This window comes from Leishmania panamensis (assembly GCF_000755165.1).
Source record: "Leishmania panamensis strain MHOM/PA/94/PSC-1 chromosome 24 sequence".
Classification (NCBI taxonomy): domain Eukaryota; phylum Euglenozoa; class Kinetoplastea; order Trypanosomatida; family Trypanosomatidae; genus Leishmania; species Leishmania panamensis.
The window spans coordinates 309,449-334,533 of record NC_025870.1 but is presented as its reverse complement, the minus strand read 5'-3'; the positions used below and the strand labels follow the sequence as shown (position 1 = coordinate 334,533).

Sequence of the window (25,085 nt, the reverse complement as noted above, 5' to 3'; positions counted from 1 at the left end):
TGCTCAACCCGCAGTTTTTACCTTCCACACATGTGGCGGTGCCACACAGCGCAGTTCCACACGCTACATCGATGACGGGGGAGCTCAACGTGGTTGTCAGCAGGTTGATGGAGGCGCTGGCGGTGAGCAAGAGAGGGGCTTCGCCATCGACCGCCACATCCGTGTCCCCGACACCGAGGGGGAACAGGCAAAATGTGATAGTCAGATCTCGCATTCTATCGCCAAAAGTGAGGAGAAAAGGCACTGCTTACGAGTCCCCGCGCATACGTGTACCCACGCCGTCTTTGTGTTCGTTGCCGGAGCGTGTTCGAGAGTGAAGGGGAAAGAGGGAGGAGAGAGGAAGCACAAGATGGAGAGACTGAAGTGAACAAGAGATGTACCCTCCCTCCGCCCAACTGGGATCGGGGGGGAGGGTGGTGGTGGTGGTGGTGGACGGCGTGTCCAAAAGAAAATACGGCCGAATTCGCTACCGCCTCTTTCGCGCGTGCGTGTGCCATAGCGCGGGAAGGCAGTGGGCGACCCCACTCCACCCCACTCCACCCCACTCCACCCCTAATTGACAGGGCAGGAAGAAAAGCGTGAAGAGTGAGCGGAGGGGTGGGTGGGCGGGAGGAGAAGAAGGGTTCGAATGAGATGCGCACGCCTGTGTCAGTGTGCTTACCGTACTCTCTGCGCACTACACCTCCGCCTTCTCTCTTTCTCTTTCTACCAACTCTCAAACAATCTACATTGGCGCCGCCACCGCCGCCGTCGCCGTTGCATCGTCATGCTCGTCCTTCTGCTCGTCTGACGAGGTCGGGGATATCTGAACCAGCGGCGAATTCGCAAGCGAGACGGGGAGCGCATAGTGGGGCTGGTATATGACGGAGCTGGACTGTTGGTCTTCGTGTGGCACCTCAGTCACTAAAGCCGCCGACAAAGACTCGCGGCTGACCTTTCCGGCGAGAGAACGAGGGTTCTTCGGGCTGATGTTATTCGAGGCTGTGTCGTAGCTGCTGAGGCGCCGGTGCAGCTCCGTAAGCCGCTGCTGCCGCTGCCGCGCGCGCGAGGTGTCCAACGACCGGTCGGGGCCATCTTTGGCGAGCAGTAAGGTTTGTTGTGCATCAACACTGGAAGATGGTGCATGGGATGACATGTCAGTGCTGTGTCGAAGTGTGCGCAAGTGCGAGGCGTTGACGATGGATATCGGCGAGGGACTTTGGCAAAGGTGCGAGGAGGAGGCAAGATGTGAAGGTGTGGGCGCCTGTGCCAGTACCCGTTCCGTCTCCCGAAGCTTGCGCTGACTACGCTCCATGAAGAACTGCAGCTCAGGGCTGGTGACGCACACGTTGGCGTCGCTGCAGTCGTCGTCCACAGTGGAAACCGAAGATGCGGGGAGGTTAGACACGGTGCCTGCGTCTCTGAAATTCAGCCACGGCTGAGGCTGAGGCTGAGGCGGCGGCCGACGAGGTCGGTGTTCTTGATCCGACTGGTAGTGGCGATGTCGCGGCTGCCTTTCTTCCGTTGCTTCCTGTGCGCTTTGTGAGGGGGCCGAGCGCTGTGCTGTGGGAGCCGAGGCAGGCTTTGACGACGATGCCGCCCTTGAACAAGCTGAGAGCTTTTCGCTGCCGCCTCGCGTTGACGCAGTGTTCGTCAGGACGGTACCATTTGCCGTCATTCCTACCTCCCCGGCCCTGTTGCTGCAGGTGCTGCCAGTGGTGTTGAGAGGCGTCTCGGGGTCGATGGAGAGGCCAGCATGTATACGGGAGGTATTGGCGCCCCACGCACTAGGAGAGTGGGGCGGAGGCGGTGTCTTCGACCAAGGATCGACACGCACCACCGAATTCCGCATCCGCGCCAGAGTAGCACGGAGGGAGCCATCTGTCCCTGCACCTACGCTCGTTGCGACGGATGACTGAGCATGGGATGTGTCCGAGTCGCCTCGACGATCCACACTTTCCCGACACCTCAGCACTGGCACCGACGCAGCGGTGGTGCTCACGTCGAACTCGTTTGACTTTTCTCCATTGCCGTCCTCATCAACGCACGATGTTGTTGACCCCGACTGCGAGGGCGCAGTTTGCCGCCGCGAGGCTGCCGCCGCGCGAAGGCGGCTGCTGTGGGTCGATCGAACAAGCAGTTTCTGCAGCGCTGCGCGGTGTCCTACAACTTCAGACGCGGCTCCAGGCCTAGCGAGCGGGGAGTGGTCGCTGCTTCGCCACCGCAACGTCGCAGGCTTGACGTGCCCCCCGCCACGAAGACTGTGGGCTGCCACTGGCGAGGTGTTGCGTAGGGGCGACAGCGGCAGCGACTTTGACTCCAGCCGTACCAAACTGGTGTGCGTCGGCTTCATGTAATGCTGCGAGGGGGCGTACTGTTGCCGCCACTTCGTAGCTGCGCTGCGCCGCTGGCCAGCGGACCTATCATCGACGGGATAGTCAGCCACAACCGCCGCGTGTGCAGTAACAGTTGCAGAGGGGCGTGATGATGACGAGGTTGAATCGCACGCACTGCATAGCTTGTGATGACGGCTGTGACGGCGATGGTAGTGGCGGCACGATGTACCGCGTGCGTGAGGCGATCGTCGTGATGCGGAGGTGAGACGCGAAAGTGGCGACCAGGTGCGGGGCTGTGCATAGGCGTGACCAGTGCTGCTACTCGCTGCGTCTGCATCACTGCTGGAGTCCTTCGTAGGTCGCGCAGCCGAGGCCGTTGGTGTCTCTGTAGCTGAGGCGTGAGTTGACGTGCGCGGACGCCAGGAAGAGACGGGAATTACCGGCGAACCTCCAGCGCTAGCATGCACATTGGGCTCTGCCTGACTCTGCATGCGCTGAGACGACGGTAAGGGCCGCCAGTTATCGGCACTGTGTTGCCCAGATTGATGTGTGGTAGCGGAGGTCGACCATGCATCGCTTGAAAGTCCTTGAGAGATGGACGTGTAGTGGAACGGCTTCGCGCCTACCGTCCTCTGAGCTGTCAAGTGCCCCATCCGCTCATGATGCTGTGGAGGCGCGTAACTCAGTGGTGGAGGCGGGGCGAGCACTCGGGAGGATGAGTAGAGGGAAGGGGCAGAGACTAGCACAGGTGGTGCCACCTGCTGCTGCTGCTGCTGTGCAAACTGCAGCTGCTGACGCTCCAACACCGCCGTCAATTCATTCAGCTCGTACTCTCGAATGCGGTCCTTGTGCTGTCGCGCGTGCAGAGCGGCATGAAGAGCAAGGGACTCCTTCATGGAGGACACCATGAATTGCACCTGCTCCGCGATCACAGCATCTGGAACACCGGTGCAGATGCAGTTGTCGATGAAGCTCAGGATCAGAGAGCGGTGCTTCTCTTCCTCCACAACTGCCACATCAACGCTCGGCTGATCGATCACGCCCTTGTGTATTGTAGTGCGCCCATGACTCGAAGCGGAGTGCACACGCGCCTGCGGTTTCCCTGGACGAAGCACGCTGTCCTCAATCACACAGTGGCTAGCTGATATAGAAGGAGTGCCGTTCGCGAAGGCGACAAGAGGGAAAGAGGGGGCTGGCGGTGCTGCTGCTGCCGCCGTCGAGGTTGCCGGCATCGTGTTGTCAACTACTCGCTCTTCCTCCTGTTCCACGAACGATGGCGTACTTCGGTGAGTCAGTCGCAGTGAGGGGTCGTACGGATGCCGTGCCTGTGCGAGGTCGGCATGCATATGATTTACTTGCATCCCCACTCTGTCATTCTTCATTCCCTGTGGCTCAGCTGCCGGAGACGTGAGCAGGTCAAGCAGGGCAGCCCGATAGGTGCAAGGGCTCAACATGTGTCAAACTCGAGCGGTGACAAGAACACAAATAGCGTCGAGCTTCTTTTAAAATCAGGAAAGGAAATCAGTGGCCGCCAGCACCACTGCGCGCAGCAGCGCGTCGAGCAAGCCAATCTAAGCGTCTTTCTACTTGCTGCTGGGGTGAGTGTAGTCAGTTGTTGTGGTATGTCTCCAGGAAACACGCCTGTGTATATGCACAGGTGTGTGCGTGTGCGACGGTCAAATGGCCTCCGTACTACCACCACCACCACCCACCACACAAGCACACGTGCAGGGAGAGAGAGAGAGCGAGCGAGTGAGCGAGCGAGCACAGAGTGGATTGAGGACGCCACACCATCATCGTCACCGGCAGTAAAAGAAGGCGAGCAGAGGAGATGCGCCTCCCCTCTCCACCTGCTCCCCACCCTTTTCACGACCACATTGGGTTTAAGGTGCTCGAGGGCTGAGGAAGAGGGTGATGGATATGGCGTGTGTTTCTGTGCTCTCTACAGAAGTAGACGAAGGGCATCATCGAGGTTACACCGATGGTACCAGCAGCACGTCCGACTGTGCACGTAGTTCACGCTCACATGCTGGCGCCCCATGAACAGGTGAGGCGGAGACGAGGAGCGGATACGTAGCGAAAAAGATAAGGGAGAAGGAGTGGATGGGGAAGTCCGAGATGAGGCACGCAAGACAACGACGGGGCAGCTAAGGAGAGGCCGGGAGCTCAACTAGAGGGAGGACAGAACGATAGCGAGGCACAGACAGAAGCTGAGGGAAGAGCGCCAAACGAAGTCCAGGGAGCAAGCGGAAAAGAAAATAGGCGCACTAAGGAAGGTTATCGCAGCAACAGCCACCACACAGGCACGCTCGACAATGCCGATGCCCCGTGGCGTCTCACCAGACACATCTACCGTCTTCTCCCCACATTTCTATGTGGTCAATTGCCGTTCACAGCAGCAGCAGTGGAGGAGGAGGCTGCTGCTTCATCCGCAGAGAAGCTCCTTGGAATATACGGACTCCCGAATGAGCACCGCCTTGCGCATGATGACTGCCGTGTCGAGACGAGGCAGGTGCTCTAGGCAGTAGAGAAGCTCAACCTTGCCAGCCTCGATGAGCACCTCCGTCATGGACGATAGCATCGCTAGGCAGGCGTATGGGTGCAGCGCCATCGCCTGGTGCTCGCTCATGTCCGCAAGGTAGCAGTCCCACAGCGCGAACACGTCGTCGGGGTGCATGCGGCCCACAAAGAAGCACGTCAGTAAGCTTGGGATCCACTCCCACGTGGTCAGCCCCTCCACTGTGAAGTGCTCGTAGAGCGGAAGCAGCACAGCACGGAAGAGCATGAGAAAGTTGCCGCAGTGCACCTGCAGCGTCTGGGCGTCGTGCAGGATGTTGCCGTCTTTTGTCAGCGCGTTGAAGAGGGCGTGGACGGTGAAGAAGGTGTCGCGCGCCGAGCTGGCGACTCGGTCGAGTTGGCGCGCCAGCAGCATGAGCAGCTGCACGTGATCGACGGAGACGTTGCAGTACATCATCTGCAGCGCGGCCAGTGCCGACTCCATCCTTGCCCACTGACGCGCGTCCGCATTGTACGGCGCGCAGTACCGTAGCGCCGTCACGCCTTCCTCCCAGGCGGAGAGGGTGGCCGAGGGGGCGTGGGCGGGTACAACTGATGGGCCTCGGTGCACAAAAGGAATCGCCACCGTCCCTGCCCCGCTACTGCCCACGCCGCGAAGCCCACTGCTGCAGTGCAACGGGCCGCTTCCCTCTGTCGCGCTTACCACCGCCGCCGTGGAGGACATTGAGAAGGCCAGAAGTTCCCTGATGGTGTGCTGGGCTGCCACGCTGCTGCCGGCGCCGTGGCTGCCGCCGTGGCCCGAGCCGCCCGCACCGCCGCGGTCGTCATTCTCGTCCCCGTTTCCCCACATGCGAGTGTAGGCGGTGTTCAACAGCTGGAAGTCCTTGTCCTGCATTTCTTCCATCGTCATCTCGATTGACTTGTCGGTGAATGCAACCCCGAGAAGGTAGCGGTAGACAACACCGCGGTGGACCGGCGGAATGCCCATGCGCGACGCCTCCCGCAGTTTTTCCATGTTCACTGCGACTTCGGCGTCGAGGAGTTCCTCGAAGATGCGACCGTCATTCGCCCCGCCCACGTCGGTGTCGCCCCCCACCGGGGACGGGATGTATACCCCATTGGTCGAGTACCCGAGCGGCGAGAAGAGCAACGAGCGATCCATTGACGCTTGGAGAGGGAGAGAGGGAGGGAAAGGGGGGGGGAGAGGGGGTCAAGCGCCGTGTTGGCTCCGTTCAGTGACCACTCGATGAGGCGCTGACATATGCATGTGTATGCGCGTGCCTCAGCGCGCGTTGTGTTGTGTAGTGGAGGGACGGGGAGGGGGGCCATAAGAGGAGGATGAGGGGGGGAATCGAGGGTGCCATTCAGCCTATTAGAGCAGCGAAGCCGCCAAGGTGCCCCTCGTTTTCTGTCCACCCCCTGTCCAGCACGCGCCTGCACGCAGGCTTTGGTCGGCCTCGTTGTGCTTTTCTCCGCTGTTCGTTCAACAGGGGGGTGGTGTGCAGAGAGTACGGCGCCGAGTGACAGCCCAGAGTTCGTGTCTCATCAGCGACGCACGGGGAGAGAGAGGCGTGTATGCTCTGCTACAGCTTAACACACACACACACCTGTATCGATGTGCTATCACGCGTTACGCACCTTTAGTTAGGTGCCTCACGAGGCAGGAGTGATCAGCCACACTGAGATAGAGATGGAGAGAGAGAGAGAGTCGGGGGAGGTGTGGGGGCAAACACCCCTCCGTTCTCTTCACAGGAGGCAGAAGAGATGACAACACGCTAACACACACACACACACACACACACACACACGGCACAATCGAGCGCCCGAGCAAGACACCACAGGGTGAGACACAGCGGTGCGCTGCTGTGAGGAGAGGGGCAAACAGACACAATTCGAAGTTCATTACGCCCACGCCCCATGCGAAGGGGTGTGATGGTAATGGGGTGAGGTGAGGGACGACGAGGGGCTTGGTTAGAGGGGGGTGGGCGGGAGAGAGGTGAGAGGAGTCAGACGACACCCGCCACCACCATCTGCATCACCTGCACGTCTTGTATGCCTGCAAGAGTGCATGGTTGAATGTGGCCTCTGTCGCTGGCTCAATGGCTTCTTCTTCGTCATAGGCACATGCAGAGATAGACACTCCGCATCGGTGCTGGGGGGGGGAGGGGGGGTTGCAAGGGCGTCAGAACACCTTCTCCAGATCCTCCGGCCTCTCTCCCTCAGCACAGCACGATGTCGATAGTCCTCCCCTTCTCTAATAGACTAGGCGCTGCCAAGCCGGCTGTTGTACTCGCGACGGAACGCCGCCGGGGGCAGCTGCCACACGTGTTCTTTCACCGCCACCGCCACCTCCTCGTTGAACAGCTTCTTGGCGTCGCGCACGAGGTCATCCTTGGTCTCTTCGAACTTGCCATCCACATCGCCGTAGTAGTGGTCGGCGAGGATCTGCTTCTCTGAGGCGACGGCGATCATCTGGAAGAGGGAAATGACGACGGCGGCGGAGTAGATGGGCCATAGTCGATCACGCGTCCAGTGCCAGAAGGACTGCACAACGCTCATGGAGATGCCGAGCACCTTGCGGATGTGGTACTTCTCCATGAATGCGGACATGATTGGTTGTCTTCGTGTGTGTGTGTGTGTCTTCGTACGTGAGCGTAGGGGAGGGGGATGAGGGCGGTGCCGTGAGCAGATGTTAGCTACTTTAGTCTATGCTCGCGTGTTGCGGCAATATCGATTGTGGGGATGGCGGTGTGCGTGTGTGTGAGAGGGGTAGGGGGTAAGGAGCGAGAGACGCAATTGGGATCACACATGAGGAACCATGCGCTATTGACGACTGAGGTCGGTCGGAGTATGCGGGGCAGGAGGGGGGGGGGAAGAAGGAGTGACACTGCTTGCCAGCTGTGCCTGTGGAGGTAAACCGAGTGGGGTCATTGTACACCGCCTCGTCTACCACATCTTTGCATGGAGAAGGCGCAGCGACAAGAGCAAGAGAGATACGGCCCGCGGGGGGAGGGCGCTCATGAGGCTGTCATTCAAATATCCTCCTCCTTCCCGCCCCGGTATTTCGCTCTATTTCTCGATGCCGTTGCGGACTCTTCTCGTGTTCGTCTGCCATCACTCTCTGTCGCGGTGCCGTGACGTTATGCGCAAAGTGGTCTGGTGAGAGAGGACGGTGTGTGGAAAGCGGGTCTTTCGAGGACCTTCTCGCTTCTCTTGGCGCGCTTTTCCTGCCTTCCGACGATGCAGCGCGCATCTGGTCTGTGCTGAAGCCGATAGAGTCCTCGCTCCGGCTCGCGTAATGACAGTGCGCAGACGAGGCACGCACGAATGTGTGGGTGCGCCCTTTACGTGCTTGCCGATTTCCTTTGAAGGGACGCTGGGGGGGGGGGGAGACCAGGGGTACAGAGAGAGGTCAAACGAGCCTGCGTTTCTTTCTCTCGCCTCCCCCGCCTACGCAGCACTCCCCTTTCCTTTCCTTCCTCAGTAGTCATCATCGTAGAGGGAGAGTACAATGTACTTGGTCACACTAGCGACTACGCAGAAGCTGCGGGCACGGCTCATGCTCACGCGCAGCGGCACGCCCTCCATCCCGGTCACCTCGCACAGCGCCGCCTCCGTTGACAACGCTGCGGCTGAAGAGTCTGCCGCATCACCGCCATCTTCGTTGTCGCCGTCGTCGCGCTCTTCCTCATCAACTGTCACTAGTCGGCCGCTGCCGTCGACAACGGCGACGAAGAAGGGTGCCGGCGCAGCCGACCTGCTCTGGGCACCAGAGCCTGCAGAACGATCTGTGGTGATGGAGTTTGGCTGACAGACAACAACGTGCCGATCCGCTTCAAGGTAGCCGTACCAAGTGGCACCGTAGATGACAGAAGGTGCTGCATAGCTGTGGCTGCTGGAGAGGTCCACCTTGAGGCGGGATGTGATGAGGGTTATGTCTACGTCTACCGTAGGGCCTGCCTCGAGCACAGCGCCAGAAGCTGCGGATGAGTCGGCGCAGTCGTCCCCAGCATCGCCGTCACGGTGCACCACCACCTTGTACGTGCCAATCTGCAGAGGCCGAATTGTATTGGCTGCGGTGGCAGCGCAGCGCAGCACATGTATGTCGACCCCTTCCGTGACGAGCGCGCAGCCACACTCGCCACATGCCACGTCACGAGTACCTTCCCCGAGTGCAACGTCCTCCAGGCCCGTCTCGTACCGTGGGTAGTAACCATTAGCCATTCCATCATCGTTACCGTAACCGTCGCCGCCATTGACGGTGACGGAAGTGTCAATTATGTCTTCATTGTCATCCCTGCCGTCACGGCTTCCCCGCTCTCCCTCTTCGGTTCCCTTCACAACACAGCACAGGAACTGCGATGCAGGCGAGGCGGAGGTGGCACCACTCTCTTGCACATTCGACAACACGATGCAGGCTGGAAGGGGAGCCATCGCCGACGCCGGCAACGACGCGCAGTCTTGCAGGCTGATGGCAAGCTGCTCACAGATGCAAACCACCGGGTCGTCCTCCACGTTGGTCTCTTGCGAAGTAACAGAAGAAAGGTAGCTCAGAAGGGTGGGCTGGCGCGTCGCGCTAAGCGGGACTTCGTCCACCACGGACGGTGGCTGTTGCGGCGAAGGTGAGTGGGTCATTTCAGTCGTTGCCGCCACCGCAGCAGACGGTGACGACACCGCTGACAACCTCTCCCGCTGATCCTCTTCAGCCCCCACTGGTGCTCGCTCATCCGCCGGACCCATCGCGAAGCGGGAGCTGCGTGACCAGTAGTGCGACTGTTGCAGCACCCACAGCGCCAAGTCACGTGCGCTCTCCGCCTCTCTCGTGACGCGTCGTAGAAAGGATTCGCAGAGTCGCCGCAGAGTGCCGAGGTGCTGCGTGACGGTGTCCGCCTCGCGGAGGTACACGGTACACGCCATGGCAGCTTCACAGCACCGGTAGCACACATGTGTGACGTCGTCAATCGCGCGCTGCACTGCTGTCGCCATCACCTCAAGGTCCTCGGTCACAGCGGCGTGCATTAGTTGCTGCTTCGCGTACTTGTAGAGCTCCAAGGGGTCAGGTTCCGTGAGCTGCGCCAGGATGGCTGAGGAGAGAAGTGGCGCGACAGCGGGAAGTCCAAGGTGTGCCCAGAGACGTCTCCGCAGCACTGCATGCCACTCGCGAGCAGCTTTCTCATACACTTCACGTGCGATGCGGGTGTACTCGCGCACATAGCACAACGCGAGCCAATGTGGGGCAGCCAGGGCGGAGAGGTTGGCGTGCAAGTTCACCTCCCACACTGCAGGTGCTGCGGCACCGCTCGATAACGCGCCCGCAACAGTCAAATACAAGCGGTGCTGCTGGGCCACGGCAGGACGGACACAGCTCACGACCGACTCACCAAAGCACATCCAGCCGGGTAGTCCCGTTTCTCTTTGTGGGTGCGTCCTACTGCCAGCTGAGGCCCCAGTAGACACAGTGCAGTGGCGTACCTGCATGTCTTCAACGACGACGTCCTCCCAGGCGGCCACGTTGCCGCGAAGCCCGCTGACAGGCAGGGTAGGGTAGCACGACGGAAGCGACAGTTCTAGGCGTTGTACCTCGTACAGACCGCCGATTAGGCAGCGAAGAACACCGTCGCAGCCAAGCACCATGAGCAGCGATATGGATCTACTGGCGCGTTTCGCATCTGCCGGGTATCTACCACTCGTCGCGGCAGTTGAGAAGAGCAGATGCGACGCGTCCCCCGCGCCGAAGAGAGAAATAGAGGAGCCTTGAGCAACCTCATCGAGCAACGCAGTCGTCACGCCAGTGCGGACTGGAAGACATCGGGTCTGCATATCCACGTGCATGGCGTTAACGTGCCGGGAGAAGAGCGACGGCACCGCACACCAACCCATGGCGAGCACAGGGCGGCCGGGCGGGAGCGTTGTGGGGACTCGAGGCACACTCGTTGATGCGGGTGTCGAGCTGGAGCCACTAGCGCCGTCGCTGCTTACAGGGGCCGTGGCGCCAGGAGTGAGGAAGCGCACCAAGGCACCACCCTCGACGTCTAGCACGAGCAGGAGCCCCGATGGCATCGCAAGGGTGAACAGGCGACCTGACGGCGACCAGCAGCAGCAGACCGAGGTGTCATTGCGCCTCTCCTCATCTGCCGCATTGTCCCTGAGTGCGGACTGGAAGGGCTTCAGGGAGAAGTTGAAGACCGTGGTGAGGGTAGTGGAGCGATAGACAGCGGCCGAGCTCCGCGTGACGAGACCGAAGAGGTTTGCGCACGGACACGCGGTGACAGCCAGGATTGGCTCCGCAGTCGACTTGGAGTGGAGAAGCTTCATCTTGACCCAAGTTGGTGGCTAGAGAGTTGCGGGCAGGAGGCGAAGGAGGGTCTTGGCAGCCTCACGTCTCAACTTTAATGCAGCGCTGCTTTGTAACGCACGCCCTTCGCGGGTCGGCGCATACGCGTCTATGTGTGTGTGTGTGTGTGAAGCGATCTCCTGAGCTCATAGCGCGACGGCGGCAAGCAGCAACCAAGAGAAGCAGGGAGAAAGAGACGAGTAATGAAGAAGAGCGGAAGAATCATGTGATGGTCTTTCCACTTCAGACGCCCAGTACAGGCCGTGCTCGGTCAGTCAACCTTGTCTCCGCTTCTGCCGAGGGGGGCACATCAAGACCTATGCTTGATGTCCCCCTCCTCCTCTTCTCACACTCGGCATCTTTGGATATGAGCGAGGCACTCACGTACGCTCCACAAACGCTAGACAACCAGAAAGCCGCGTAGCTGTGCTGTGCGAAGTCCCCGAAGAGGGAGGGTGGGAGGTGCAGTGCGTGCCGAGGTGGGGCTGCTGCGAGTGTGAGGGCCCTGCTAGCGTGCGCTCACAAGACGCGGTACTTGAGAGTGGTCATACAGGGGTAGGGGAGAGATGCGTTGTGTGTGTGTGTCAGACCCGAGAGCGCACCACTGACTCACTGAGTGGCTCCCGCCGGCGCTTCTCTCGCCTTCCAGTGTGTCCAAATGCCCGTGCACTCCATTAGGCGACAGCCGCCACCACTGCCCGTGTCGTCAGTAACGCCATTCTCTCCGGCTCCACTACGAACATCGTCTGAGGTGAGCTGCGCCAGCATCTTTTCGCCAAAGAAAAAGCGCACCATGCGTTCTGCGTCGGCTGTGCTCTTGAACTCGTAGTCCGTGCGTACCCACGTCCGTGTGAACCCAAAGCGCTCCTCCAGCCGCTGCGTGTACGTGCTCTGCCGCGTCGGGACCGCAGAGCCGTTACCCAGCGTCTCTAGTATGACCACCGCCGCATCCGAGCGCGTGTTATCAAGCAGACTTAGCAGTGACTGCACAACGGAGTCTACAGCGGCGTGCCAGCGGTCCTCGCCCCACTGCATTCGCATGACGTAGGAGAGAGACCACGCGCAGACAACCAGGGGGCAGCGGGGGTGCTGCGTTTCTGTGAGAAAGTTTGACTGAATTGCCTGAAATGGTACAGGGCGGAGGCACAGTTGCAGCACTGCTGATGGCGCCTTTGTTTCCGCCTTGCTGTGGTCCGCGCCGCACAACACAGATGGTGACGACAGCGCGTGAGAGGCGGCGCTGGGAGTATTGCCTTCTCCTATCGTCTCTGCCGGCGCGGCCACGGGTAGCAGAGTCACGGTGTCGTAATGACCGGACTGAGCTGCACTCCGGACGGTGTTCGCCAGACAGCGCCGCAGCATCGATACCTCGCTGTCGTACGCGTAGATGACCTGAACGGCAGGGTGCTGCGCTACCATCCCCTCGATGCGTCCCGTGCCGCACCCAAAGTCCGCCACGCGCACCCACGGCTGCGTGCGGCGCTGACCCGAAGTCTCCGCAGCGGCATCCACTGGTCCTGGCGCTATAGTACCCGTGCGAGCAATGCGGCCCAGCACGTCTTCCAGGAGTGTGTGGCGCACGGCAGTGCAGTTGTGGTGGTCCATGAGCAGATCGTAGGCCTCCGGAAAGCGGCGGTATATTTCAACCGTACCGACCTTGAAGGGCGGTACAACGGAGGCCACCTCAGCGGACTTGGGCGGTGTGCCGCGAGCCATTATCGTTCCGCTGGTGTCTCGAAGTGCCGTGGTGGCGGGGTCATTCGCACACCAGAGAGACTTCAGCTCTCTTTTCAGTCGCGCACTCAAAAGTGCATTGCTCGTCGGAATGGCACTGAAGTCCACCGTTGCCGACGACAGTGCTGCGGCTTCCGTGGTGGCTACTGGGGAAGCGCATGTTGTCGTTGCACGGGTCTCTGTGTCAGGCCTGGACCCCGTCATGGGTTGCTCGGCCTTGACGCACGTGGCCATCGGGTTGCTGTTGCTCATACAATCAGGCCTCGAGTCCTCTGCGGTCTTGTGCGATGGCGCATACGCTGTTGATGAGGGCTCCCGCCCACGTTGCCTGAGGTCCTCGTTTTCTGAGCGTCGAACAGCGCAAAGTACGCACATGTGCACTCGCCCACCGCGAGAGGATGGAGTTTGGGAAAAAAAGAGCGGCAAGGTGGAGAGTGGGGGAGCGCGGAGGCCGTTCGCAGACGGTAGGGGGCGCAATGCAGAGGGACGAGAGAGGGAGGGGGGGGGGAGGGTCCGCGGCGGCGAGCCCAGCAATGACGACGACGACCGCGACCGCCAGAAGGGGGAGAGGATGATTCCAGTCATTTTGCTTGGGTACTCTGTGAGGCTTGGTGCCTTGAATCTATGAAGAGAAGAAACAAGAGCAAAGGCGAAGAAACAAAATACACAGACACCCATGCAGGTGCCACCAGACACGCGTGCTACCGCTTCCACTACTGCGAGTACTTTCAAGCTTTCCTCATCTCACACGGTGCAGCAGAGTGCGCTGCTTGCGCCACTCCAACTCCTCTCGCTTTACCATCGCGTACAGGGCACGCTCCACGAGCTTCGCGTCGAAGCCCATGCGTGCAAGCTCCGACAGGAGGCGGTGGTGCTCGACCGTGGCCCCGAGTGTGACGCGGCGGCGCACCGCCTCCTCCACGCGCAGGACAAGTTCACTCTGCGCCTCCGTCAGGGTTTGGTCCGCCACACCGCTCTTGATGGCGTCGACGGTGGCGATCTTGAAGAGCTTGATGGCCTCTTCGGCATCGCTGCGGCTGGCAAGCACGTCAAGCCGCATACGGGCCAGCGACTCCGTAATGCGCACGAGGCTCTCCAGCTGCCGGGCCGTGATCTGGATGATGGGTGTCTTGCTGCTGCTCGCGCCACCACCGCCCGCTGCGCTACCGTTGCCGCTGATCGCCTGGAGGGTTTGCTGATGTGCGTCTCGGCGCACCTGAACGTAGAAGTCGAGCAGCACCTTCATCGCTTCCTCTGAAATGACCGGACGGCAGGTGGAGCGGGCGTAGGAGATGTACTTGGTAAAGAAACCGCGGTCCACCACTTCGCCGTGGCTACTCTGCGCCGCAGAGGCACTCGCCCCACTACCAGCTGAGGCGGACGCACCCGGGCGACCACCGCCGCATCGCCTACCGTTGCCGCTGGCGCTCTTATGCAGCCCGATGACATGGTGAGCCAGCCGCTGATCCGTCTCGGGGTTGCGGGGGTCAATCACCTTGAAGATGAGGTCGAAGCGAGACAGGATGGAGCTCTGGAAGTCCATCTGGTCCTCGTTGGACCGCAGAGGGTCATAGCTGCCGAGAGTCGGGTTCGCAGCGGCCAGCACCGACGTGCGGCTGTTTAGCATTGTTGTGAGATTCGCCTTGGCAATAGAGATGGTCTGCTGCTCCATTGCTTCGTGAATGGCGACCTGATCCTGCTCTCGCATCTTGTCGAACTCGTCAATGCACACAACGCCGCCGTCGGCCAGCACCATCGACCCCGCCTCGAGCACAAAGTCGCCGTTGCCGTTCGAGATGACAGATGCGGTGAGGCCGGCGGCACTGCTGCCTTTTCCAGAGGTGTAGATGCCAATCGGGGCCACCTTCTCCACGAACTTCAGCAGCTGTGACTTGGCCGTCGACGGGTCGCCAATGAAGAGAACGTTCATGTCGCCCCGCAGGAAGTTGCTGCCGCTGCGCTTGCGGGTACCGCCGAACAGGAGGCACACAATCGCCTTCTTCTGATCCTCCAAGCCGAAGATGGCAGGATCGATGCTGGCAGAGAGCCTCTGGAACACCCCACCTTGCTTCGCGAAGGCCTTGAAGGACGCCTCCTCCTCTGGTTGCCACGTCATGGTTGTGCGTGATCGCACACGGGAGGAGAAGTTCTGGTTCACGCTCACCACCGCACAGCAGACATCCTGCGTAGTGCGGAACATGAGACCGACACAGCGCAAGTACTGCGCACGCAAGCCTACCGCCGTGCGACCACGGCCACCGCCGCGTGCGTTGTCAAAGCCACCACGCTTCTCCTGGACTGAGACGACGCCGACGATCTGAACCCGGGAACCGGGGCTGATGCGGTCAACTAAGTAGCGGTCCACAACCACCGTCAGGTGTCGCGGCAGTTCACCGGTCGGCACGTCCTCGTGCAGTTCCTGCAGTTTGATGATCTGCTGGTCTTCGTACTCGCTCTCCATGGGTAGAAGCACATAGGGGTTCGGTCGGCACTTGGCGGAGGACGTACCTCCACCACTGCCAAGGCCGCCACCACCAGCCCCACCGCGGCCGCTGTTCTCCATGCACTGCGGTGGCAGATCAATCGACCGCCCGCCGTTGATGTAGGCTTTGCTGCGACAGCTCGTGCACTGGATAGCCGCCCGGACACAGCGAGCATGTGTGGAGCTGGACTTGACGACAATGCCGCTCACGCAAACAAGCTGCGCCACGGCGGCCTGGGCGAGGTTGCGCAGCGACATGGGGGGGACGCCCCAGAAGAGCTGGACCTGAATCGTCGTCTCGCGACTGTAGGCAGGGAACAACTTGCGCTCCTGCGCCAGCTCCCACATTGCGTGCTCCATCAGGGGCAGTGCACGGGTGGGGTTGTGCTGCACGGCCCCAAAGAGTACGCCGCTGAACTGCTGCAAGTGCGACATTTGAAGCTCCACGTAGTGCAGCCCAGCTGACAAGTTGCTCCGCAGCATGTCCATGTAGAGAAACTCATGATGCAGGCGAAACCGCGTGACAAACTCCTTGGTGAGGAGGCGGATGTCAGCGCCCACCTCGCTGTTGCCGTCTACACTGCCACGGCCATTGTAGCCGTCACCGGGCAGCGCGTCGCTGCCGTGGAAGTTTGTGACGTGGACCGTGCCAAGATCCGACTGCATTGTGATCGCTTTGTTGGTGCCTTTTCAAAGGGTGCGGTGTGTGTGTGTGTGGAAACGCGGTCAGACGTACGTGTGTGTGTGTATGCGCCAACTGCCTTTCTCTTTCGCCTTTTTCGCTCTCTCTCTATGGGTGTGTATGGTGCCACTGACACGTCTGTGGTCTCTGTGCAACTCTTCGACGTCTCCGCTCCTTCCTGAGTATTGGCAGGTCCTTGTACACCCACATGCGCACGTGTGCATGTGCATGCGTGTGTGTGTGTGTGTGTGTGTGGATTTGAATCACGGAGGTTGGTGGATTTTGTGGTGAGGAGAGGAGGGAGGGAAGAAGGGGTGAACAGTAGCACACCTATGCTTGCCCCAGCACGCCTATGCGGCTGTGCAACCTCACTAGGGCGAGGGCCACGACGAGGGGGATGATAGACATGCAGCAGTAACGTCTAGGGGTGCGGAGAAGAGCGAACGAGCAGAAGAAGGGGGCACTTGCACTACGGTACCATGTCAGGGACGGCGACAAGGGGCCTCTAAAGCTGTGGCTGTTGGGACTGCGGTGTCATTACGGTGAAACCAGGCGACACTGCAGGGCTTCCCCGTCTGCCACTCTCCCTCTCTCCTTCTCGTTCGTCAACCGTCCTCATCATACACTCTCCACTCCTCAGGACGCGTCTTTCACCATAACACAGTCAACTGTTTAGAAGGCGCGCACACAGGTGTGTGCGCCAGCATGACGCAGCTGCAGTCTCCGCGTGATTGCCATGTCTCCGCCAATGACTGTTCCCCGTCTGTCCCTTGCAGAGAGAGCGCGAAAAGGGGGAGGTGGGCCACCAACCACTGAAGCAGTCCCGATAGAGAGAGAGAGGCAGGCGCGAGTAGTTTTCTGCCCACCCGCACCGACACAGGCACACGGAGTCACGTCTGCCGCTGCTTCACTCTCTTCGCCTTTTTAGACCCCCAAAACTTTAAGCACTGCTAAGACCGACACAAAGTATACTTGGCGCGTGTCATCATACATCTTCCGCACTCCGTGGCGGGTGTCGTGCGGTGGCGGCGGCGTCGGCGAGAGCCTCGCGCTGGTAGGCGTCGAACGGGGCCTTGGCGCTCAGGATCAGGTAGTCATGGTCTAGCACGCCGTTCATCTGCTTCTCTACCAGCAGCGGCAGCAGCCACGCGACCCCTGCATCCACCGTCGAGTAGGGGAGGCGGTGGTACCGAACCATCTCCGACACGCACAGGCGACTCTCGCACCCATGCGTCAGGTAGAATTTCACGACCATCAGCAGTGCGAGCCGCTGACGCGCCAGGCAGAGGACGTTGTGCACGCCGGCCCCTACAAAAAAGGGCCCGTGCGTCGCCAGCGCCGCGTCGAGTAGGTCCAGGCGGGCCGTCTTGAGCGCGTTTACAACGTCGATGAGCTGCGGGACGTCCAGGGCGAGCCAATCCTCGTCCGGTGGCAGTCGTCCCAGAGCCAGTTCCGTTGTTAGCAACTTCACCAGCAACACACGCATGTTGTGGAGTGGGGCGTTGGGCGGGTATACGACGGTCGCCTTTACCAACAGCGCAGCGGCCTCCTCGACAAGAGACATACAAAGCGGCTGACGGAGGAGTGCGCAGGCGTGCCGGTAGTAGAGCATGCACCGCTCCGCCAGCGCTGATGGGAAGCACTCATGAAACGCTGAGATAAAGAGCTCTACGTCGTCGTTCATCGGAGCATCGGCGGCGATCATCTCCATGATGAGGTAGGCAAAGCTGTGCAGGAGGTTTTCCTTTTCCTTGGAGTCGTACGTCAGCAGCCAGCGCGGCGCCTCGCCAGGCGTGCCGAGGGGCTGCACTGCCGATGTCTTCACGCGCCTGTTGAGGACGGAGAACAACTTCGACGTGACTGTGTTGAGGTTCGACTGCACCGTGGCAACGCCGCGCGCGGTGGCCTCCTCAAAAACGCTGCGCACTCGCCGCAGCACCACCGGAATGACGCTGTACGGCGGGGCATCGGCCTCGTCTCCGCGCTGGAAAAGCGCCTGCAGCAGTTCGCTGAGTTCGTTGGCGTAGTGGCAGGCGTCGGTGAGCGCCTCGGTAGGATGGGCTCGCAGGCCCGCCTTGTAGGCTGCCAAGTCCGTCATGGAAGCGGATGCCGAGGACGACGCCGCACGACTGCCCGTCTTGCCGGACTGCAGCGTGGACAAGATGGTGTTGAGGTACGTGCCGAGGGCGAAGAGCGCGATCCACATCTCACCCGGGAAGGCAGAGCCGCCGTCGTCGGAGCCGTGGGTATCGCGGCCAGAGAGCATCGGCCGTACCTGCCCGTACCAGAGGGCGAGCATCTCGCCGGCGGTCATGCCGAAGTTGCCGTGAACGCCCTCGCTGCCGACAACGCCAAAAAAGGCCTGCTCGAGTGCCCTGGCGACGTCCGCTTCCCCGCCACCGGACGCGCCACCGCCGCCGTGACCTCCCAGGACTCTCGAGGAGGCCAGTTGTATGAGGAACGACTTGCACAGACGGGCGGCGATGGACAACTTCTTTTCATCCGCAGGCAGTGGCGGGATGGAGAGCTTGTCCAGTCGCGACAGGGCAGCTGGCGGCCTCTGCTTGTGCGGTGGTGATGGCGGCGACTGGTATTGGCCATGGGGCAGTGGCGGTATCGCAGAGCGAGAGCCTTGCACCGGTGGCGAAGCGGTAGCCGTGAGGCTACCCGGGAGGGGGCGAACAGGACCGCTGCTGTCATCTTCAGCAGCATTTCTACGGGGTGCGGAGCGGCCTCGGCGTCGACCAGCGACAGCTTCCGCTTTACCACGATCTGCACCGCTACCCAGCGCCTTGGACTGCTCCAGTGATGGCGGCGTTTTTCCAGGGGAAGGGGAAACAAGAAAGGAAGGCGCAGACGCGCGCGCGGGAGTGGCGGCGACTGCAGTAAACACTGAGCTGCCGGTGCCTGGTCCACCACCGACCCCAGGACCTGATCTAGAGGCTGCAGCTCCGAAGGCGGATGTCGTGGTCGCCGGTGTAAACACCGGACCGGTCAAGAGCGGAGAGGGGGCAAACGAACTTGCATGGAGGCTCGCAGGCGCGTGACTACCGCCGTGCTGCGCGGCTCGCTGCCCTAACGAGCTAGCAGGCGGTGGTGCACCGAAGCTGCTGTTCAACTCACCAAAGACGCTACTGCTCCTGTTTGTGCTGGTAGTAGCAATCTTCGCTGCCACCGGAGGGGGAAGCGCAGCTGGCGTGACAGCGGGTGGCGGTGCGGCTAGCGCTACAGCGGAAGCCTTACGGAACACGGAAACGCCAAATGCACTGGATGGTGGCACTGTGACTGAGGGGAGCGAAGCAGGCTCCACCGCCGCCGCGGTAGCGCTGCTCTTAAACAAGGTGCCCTTCACGGCAGTAGTCGACGGCGCTGCCTCAGGTGCCTTTGAAGTCGCGAGGGCGCTGAATAGGGACGTCGCGGACGCGTTGAGCCTCGGCATGGATGCGCCAAAGACAGACGAGGACGGTGGGGGTGGCTGAGGGCTACTGGGAGCGTTGCCGCTTTGGCTGGTGGTACTAAGAGCCCCAAAGGCTGAGCTGAGGATGGACCCTCCTGCATCGCTGGCACCTGGCCTGCTCTGTGTAGCTGCAGACGACAGGACCGGGGCGGCAGTGGCGGACACGCTTGCACTCTGGTCTCTCTTGTTATTGTCGCTGCTGCGCACCACAGTCGCGGCTCCAGGGAACGTTGATGAGGGTTGCGGGTCACTGCCACAACCCACGAACTGTTTTGGCAGCACGTGTGCGGGGTACAGGGCGGAGGTGGTGCCCCGCCATGCCCGTGACTCTTGGCTACTCTGGTCTGAAGAGCGAGGCTCGGGCAAAACTGGGCGACTATCACCACCGCCCTTGGCGTTGTTATCCTCCCTGTTGGCGCTCTTGCTTTCTTGGCCTCCCCATGGAGTGGTGAACGACCCACTCACAGAGTTTCGCACACTGCTGCCGCTGCCATCCAAGATGCCCTTGCCACTTGACGCGGGGGTCGGCGGTGGTGGCGGCACCGGCGTAAATGCGGGCAGTGCAGATACTTGAATGGCAGATGACGGCATCGCAGCAAACGACGCCGGCGGCGGCACCGTCACGGCAGTCGGTGTGGTGATTATCGGAGAGGGGCCTGATGAATGGGGCGGCGATGGTTCGCCGGTGCCAAAGACAGGGATGGCTGAGAGCGGCAAAGCTGACCTGCTCCCGGGCAGCACCCCGCGTTGCGGGCCGCTCATGTTGGCGTCACCGCCGTAGCTGGTGATGTTGCTGGCATCATTGACCTTGATAGAGACGGCACCGTCAAGCACAGGCGGCGGTACCACCTGGCTGCCTCCACTAAAGCTGGAAAAGCCTCCGGACTGACTGTTAAAGCTGCCGTGAAGTACGCTGGCGTTGCTTCTGCTGTTACTGAACACGCTCATCAGCGCCGGTTCACCAGGGTTAGGGAAAACAGCGCTGGAGGGCATGCCCAGCACACCGCCACCTCTGCCAGGTGCACCGATCGGGGGAGGTGCACCACTGCTGGTGACACCGCCAAAGCTGCCAAAGCCAAACATGCAGTAAAAGAGAAGGAAAGGGTCAAAGCAAAGGACGGACAGCGTCTACATCGATGCATTGCGCATGCGGGTGTAAGGTTGAGGTGGGAGGGAGCGTAATGAAGCGAAGGGGAGGGGGTGGGTGAGAGGAGCATGTGCGTCTGCGTGTACAGGTGGTAGACACAGAGGGAGAGGGAGGGAGGAGACGAGGCAGAAAAGGACATGGCACAGCGCGGCGCACCCGCACGCACATATGCACTGCGACCAACCAGAGGACATCATTCAAGGAGATGACAATGATGGAGAGGCGAAGTGTAGTGAGATACAGTAGGTCCTATCAAGGGAGCGTTGGGGAGAAGGAAGGAGGAGCGGGGGCTACGCGATCCGTCCGCCCGTCCCACTTCAACAGCAATGACAGACATCCCCCCCATACCCCGTAGACACCCAGGAACACGAGTACTCACACGCAGAGAAAACACAAGCATGCATGTGGAGAGGAGCATCCTTGGGCATGCGGCTTACCTGAAGACGGGTGGAGTAGAGAGAGCTAAGCGAAGGCAGAGAAGTGAGGTCTAGTGAGATGAACGGAGAGGAGACGACAGCGAGCAAGTAGCACGTGGCAAGCACACTGTGCCATCGACACACACACACACACAGTCAGAGACAAACTCAAGTTAGCAGTATCATCGTGAAAGACCGATGTGTGCTAGGGGGGAAGTGTGGGGATGAAGTGTGAGAGGGGGGGGGTGAAGGAGGAGGCGAGCAGTGAGTCTGCAGAGAATCCCTTTGGTTCTGACCGGCGCAAGTGCAACTGCAAAGCTAGTGCGATGCGGGACCTCCTCTTTCCCCTCCTTTCTCCCTTCACAGACTCCATACGCATCAGCCCCGTGCGGAGTGGAACTCTGTCAGTTCGCCGAAGGAGTGGCCGACCCGAACAGACACTGGTAGAGGCACAGCCAGCCGCAGGACTCGTGCTTGGTCCTCCAGGATGCGCTGCACTCCCCGCACCACCTCGTCGATAGCCACCCGGGGGGTGGCATAGACGAGCTCGTCGTGAATGCTCATCACCAGTGCCAAAGGTGCAGCAGGGAGGTAAGGAAGAAAGCTGTGGCGCTGCTGATGGACGGCTCGCATGGCACTGTGTAGCACGTCGGCCGCGCCGCCTTGTACGGCCTGCGCAATGGCGCGCTGCTTCCGCCGGTTCGCGTCCGTTTCGGCGAGGAGGGTCTTGCGGCCAGACAGCGTCTCCACCACCAAGGAGTTCTGCGCCTCTTGTCGAGTCTCGCGAAGATAGCTCTCGACGCGCGGGTAGGCGTGGTAGAAGCGCCTAAGAAGGTCACGCGCAGAGGCCGACTCCGGGTCGGAGGAGGAGGCCGCTCCCTCTTGGTCGTGCTGCTGCTGCTGCTCCGCTGTTGCAAACTCCTCGTTGATCTTCCGTATACGCACATCCATCAACTCTGGCCCCATGCCGTACAGGAGCCCATACACAATCACCTTTACAGCTTGCCGCTGCTCTGGGCGTACGTGGTCGATGGATGGCAGGCGCAGAACGCTGGCTGTCACGAGCGCCAAAACATCCACGTTGGAAGACAGGTGCTCCTGGAGAGCAGAGTCGCCGCTCAGATGGGCAAGCAGGCGTAGCTCCAGCTGGTTGAAGTCGAATGAGACGAGCACACAACCCGGGGGGGCGCAGTAGAGGTGCCTCAGCGTCCACTGTGGGTGTTCAGGAAAGAGAAGAAACTGTGCCGACGACGCCTGGTCAATCACGCCGGCCTCCGCGAGCGACAACCAGCGATCGACATCTTCCTCCGTTGGCGAGTCGACGTAGCCGTAGGGGCGCAGGGATTCGTCGCCGCCGCCGTTGCTGCTGCGGTCTTGCGTGGCGGAGAGTGCGTGGATCGGGAACGCCGTGCGGGGTGGCTGCTTCGGCAAGTTTTGCACGTTGGGCAGCGCTGAGAAGATACGGCCTGTCGACGTGTTGTGCAGCGCCCAGTCTGGGTGTATCGAGTAGCACACCTCAGACACCTGTGGCATAGGCGCATCCGGCGCTGCAACGTCGTCCTCCACTGCTGCGTCTCGCGGCTTCTCCAGCACGCGCAGGTGCAACCTATCTGAGACCTTGCTGAACATATCATGCAGTCGTTTTTTGGCAGTGACCCGATCTAGGTACGCCATCCACGCACATACGAGCTGACATCCCAGGCGAAACTGTGCTGCCCGCACATAGTTGCTGTGCTTCGCCTGCGCAGCCAGGAGACGCAGATAGTGAGCATTCAGCGCTCGCGGTATCTCGAACATCGTTGAAGCGGCGGTAAGTCGAGCCAAGCACCGATGAACCGTTCCTACGTTCCACTTACTACACTCAGCCTCCTCTGGGGTAGTCGAAGGCGCAACAGGGTCCGTGGTGGCCAGCAAAGCTGCTGCGACGCGAAGTCCCAAGTCTTCGATTGTGGCCATTTGCACATCCAGGAGGGTCAGCATCTTGTGTGTCACCGTATCGTTTACGAAGACACCATGATACGTCATGAGCTCGCAGAGGAAATCCGCGTAGGTGCGCAGTGCGCACAGCTCAGATGGGGAAATGCGGTACCGCACTGCCGAGGCGGGTGACCCTATAACATTGGAACCGCAGCGCGAGGTCGTCAGTGGCAAAGCGCCGATTCCAACACGAGGTGCAGCCACGCCTGTCATCCCAGGGTTCACTATGTCAAGAAGCCTCGACAACACGTGGGTGAAGAACAGCGTCATCACCTTTAGGCCATGGTAGATGTCGGCGAGTGTCGACGCGTCCGCGAGAGAAGAGAGAGGCATGTCACTGTCATATCGATGTCGACGATACTGCTTGTGAGAGCGCAAGGAACGACGTTTCCTACCGGCTGTTCGGGCAGCTGAAGCGGAGTCGGTACCGGCGGCACCGCTGACCCTGCTGCAGTTGCTATTGAGAGGCTGCTCGGCCAACGGTTGGATGCGATGAAGAAGCTCGATTGCGTCTACCACTTCGTCCTCCGCCGCCCCGTCTGCCGCTACCGCTCGTGTGCTGCCTCCTTCGTCGTGCTCATCCTCTCCGCCGTCATTTCTGTCGCCGGCACCATTGGTGTCGTCCGTTGACGCCTCCCCTAGGCTGTCTAGCTCGGAGTTGTCTTCGAGCCTCATAGACCGAGTCTGATTAGGTAACTGCTGTTCTTGTGGCTGCTGCTGTGCAATCGACTCCGTCTCCTCGTTGAGCAGCTGCTGTGCTTCTGATGGAAGCACCGCCGCGATGTCCGACAAGCGATTGACACTCTCCATAGGAAGATGGAAGAGCAAGGCGAGAGAGGGCCGTGACTGCTGCCCCAGTGCTGTCCAGGTGGGCAGGTCGACGACGCTGCTCAGTTCCACTCGGTCCGTCCCCAGAAACAGAAAGAGAAGGCGGTAGAGCAGGCGGCTGTGAAGGAGGAGCTTCGTGACCTGCGGCGCTCGCAGCAGCTGGGCGAGGAGGGGCAAAACGGGGTAGCCGTTAGCAGGGTGCATCGTATACAGCACCTCAGCGCCGAGCGCCGGTTGCGGGTGGCCGTCGCCATCCACGCCACCTCCCAACGCCTCCGAATGATCCATGCACATGTCTGCAGCCCCTCCAGTGTTGCACAGGAGAAAGAATGGCTGAACACTTCTCAGAGCCTCCCGTAGCTCGCCGGCGCTTTGCCGCTCGTACGCCTGCAGCACCGCCTCGAATAGCTGTGGATGCTGCAGGAGGCGTGTGTGCCCTTGCAGTTGCACATCCACCGCGACTGGACCGAGACGGCCAGCAAGAAGGGTACCGAAGAGGGGCATTGCGTCGACCACCACGAGACGACGGCGCGGACCCGTGCCCCAGGCGAGGTTAGGCTGCTGGATTGGATGTTCGGTGCCGGGGGTGTGAGGCGTATTTGCTGCCTCCGTGGAGCCGCTCGCATCACTACTCCCTCGTATCTCGCCGGGAGATGGGGGCGGTGCTGCTACCATGGCCTGCGCACGACAAGTCGAGGCGGCCGCTGGCGCGACCGCCGACGCTCTCGGGGAGGCGGTGTCCGTTGTCGATGCATCTCCGTGCTGTGACTGCGGCTCCAGCTGCTTTTCTGAAGGTCCTCTCTTGGTTGTGACTGCGGGGGTTGCCTCAGCGATGGACGTGGAGCTGGAGGATGCGGAGAAGCGCTCGGCAACAATTGGGGCGCGTGACACCGGCGCAGTGCACGCGGCTTCCAACCAGAACAGCAGCGCTGATTCCTGCCGCGTGTAGCGGCCTTGTGATTGTGCCTCTGCTGGCGGTGAGGATGGCGTGGCTTTGGATGGCATTGAAGAGAGAAAAGAAGTAAGAGGGTCTATACGTAGAAGCATAAGTCGAAGGGTTCGTGACGACTGCGTGGTGTGTGTGTATGTGTGTGTGTGTGTGTGTGTGGGTGGGTGTATGCAGCGGTAGGGAATGTCAACGGTGGCAATGGCGATGACAGTGCACGAGTCGTCTACACAAGACGGCACTCAACAGG

At 60.9% G+C, this 25,085-nt stretch overlaps 8 protein-coding genes across 8 annotated transcripts; all 8 read right to left on the bottom strand.

Annotated features, from left to right (window-relative positions):
• Window positions 1-724: 724 nt before the first annotated feature.
• On the bottom strand, window positions 725-3,769 carry LPMP_240940 (hypothetical protein; the record flags this gene model as incomplete). The annotated part of the gene is made up of 1 exon (XM_010701132.1): window positions 725-3,769. One exon carries the CDS (start codon window positions 3,767-3,769, stop codon window positions 725-727), a length of 3,045 nt encoding a protein of 1,014 aa, XP_010699434.1.
• A 971-nt stretch (window positions 3,770-4,740) lies between these two features.
• On the bottom strand, window positions 4,741-5,994 carry LPMP_240930 (hypothetical protein; the record flags this gene model as incomplete). The annotated part of the gene is made up of 1 exon (XM_010701131.1): window positions 4,741-5,994. One exon carries the CDS (start codon window positions 5,992-5,994, stop codon window positions 4,741-4,743), a length of 1,254 nt encoding a protein of 417 aa, XP_010699433.1.
• A 1,100-nt stretch (window positions 5,995-7,094) lies between these two features.
• LPMP_240920 (hypothetical protein) lies at window positions 7,095-7,442 on the bottom strand (the record flags this gene model as incomplete). Its single annotated transcript, XM_010701130.1, has 1 exon — window positions 7,095-7,442. One exon carries the CDS (start codon window positions 7,440-7,442, stop codon window positions 7,095-7,097), a length of 348 nt encoding a protein of 115 aa, XP_010699432.1.
• An 870-nt stretch (window positions 7,443-8,312) lies between these two features.
• Window positions 8,313-11,147, bottom strand: LPMP_240910 (hypothetical protein; the record flags this gene model as incomplete). The annotated part of the gene is made up of 1 exon (XM_010701129.1): window positions 8,313-11,147. The coding sequence occupies one exon, from the start codon at window positions 11,145-11,147 to the stop codon at window positions 8,313-8,315; it is 2,835 nt and encodes a 944-aa protein (XP_010699431.1).
• A 628-nt stretch (window positions 11,148-11,775) lies between these two features.
• On the bottom strand, window positions 11,776-13,152 carry LPMP_240900 (hypothetical protein; the record flags this gene model as incomplete). The annotated part of the gene is made up of 1 exon (XM_010701128.1): window positions 11,776-13,152. The coding sequence occupies one exon, from the start codon at window positions 13,150-13,152 to the stop codon at window positions 11,776-11,778; it is 1,377 nt and encodes a 458-aa protein (XP_010699430.1).
• Window positions 13,153-13,639: 487 nt separating this feature from the next.
• Window positions 13,640-16,048, bottom strand: LPMP_240890 (DNA replication licensing factor MCM5, putative; the record flags this gene model as incomplete). Its single annotated transcript, XM_010701127.1, has 1 exon — window positions 13,640-16,048. One exon carries the CDS (start codon window positions 16,046-16,048, stop codon window positions 13,640-13,642), a length of 2,409 nt encoding a protein of 802 aa, XP_010699429.1.
• A 1,001-nt stretch (window positions 16,049-17,049) lies between these two features.
• Window positions 17,050-20,604, bottom strand: LPMP_240880 (hypothetical protein; the record flags this gene model as incomplete). The annotated part of the gene is made up of 1 exon (XM_010701126.1): window positions 17,050-20,604. One exon carries the CDS (start codon window positions 20,602-20,604, stop codon window positions 17,050-17,052), a length of 3,555 nt encoding a protein of 1,184 aa, XP_010699428.1.
• Window positions 20,605-21,462: 858 nt separating this feature from the next.
• On the bottom strand, window positions 21,463-24,393 carry LPMP_240870 (DNA polymerase theta (polymerase domain only), putative; the record flags this gene model as incomplete). Its single annotated transcript, XM_010701125.1, has 1 exon — window positions 21,463-24,393. The coding sequence occupies one exon, from the start codon at window positions 24,391-24,393 to the stop codon at window positions 21,463-21,465; it is 2,931 nt and encodes a 976-aa protein (XP_010699427.1).
• Between the last annotated feature and the right edge of the window lie 692 nt (window positions 24,394-25,085).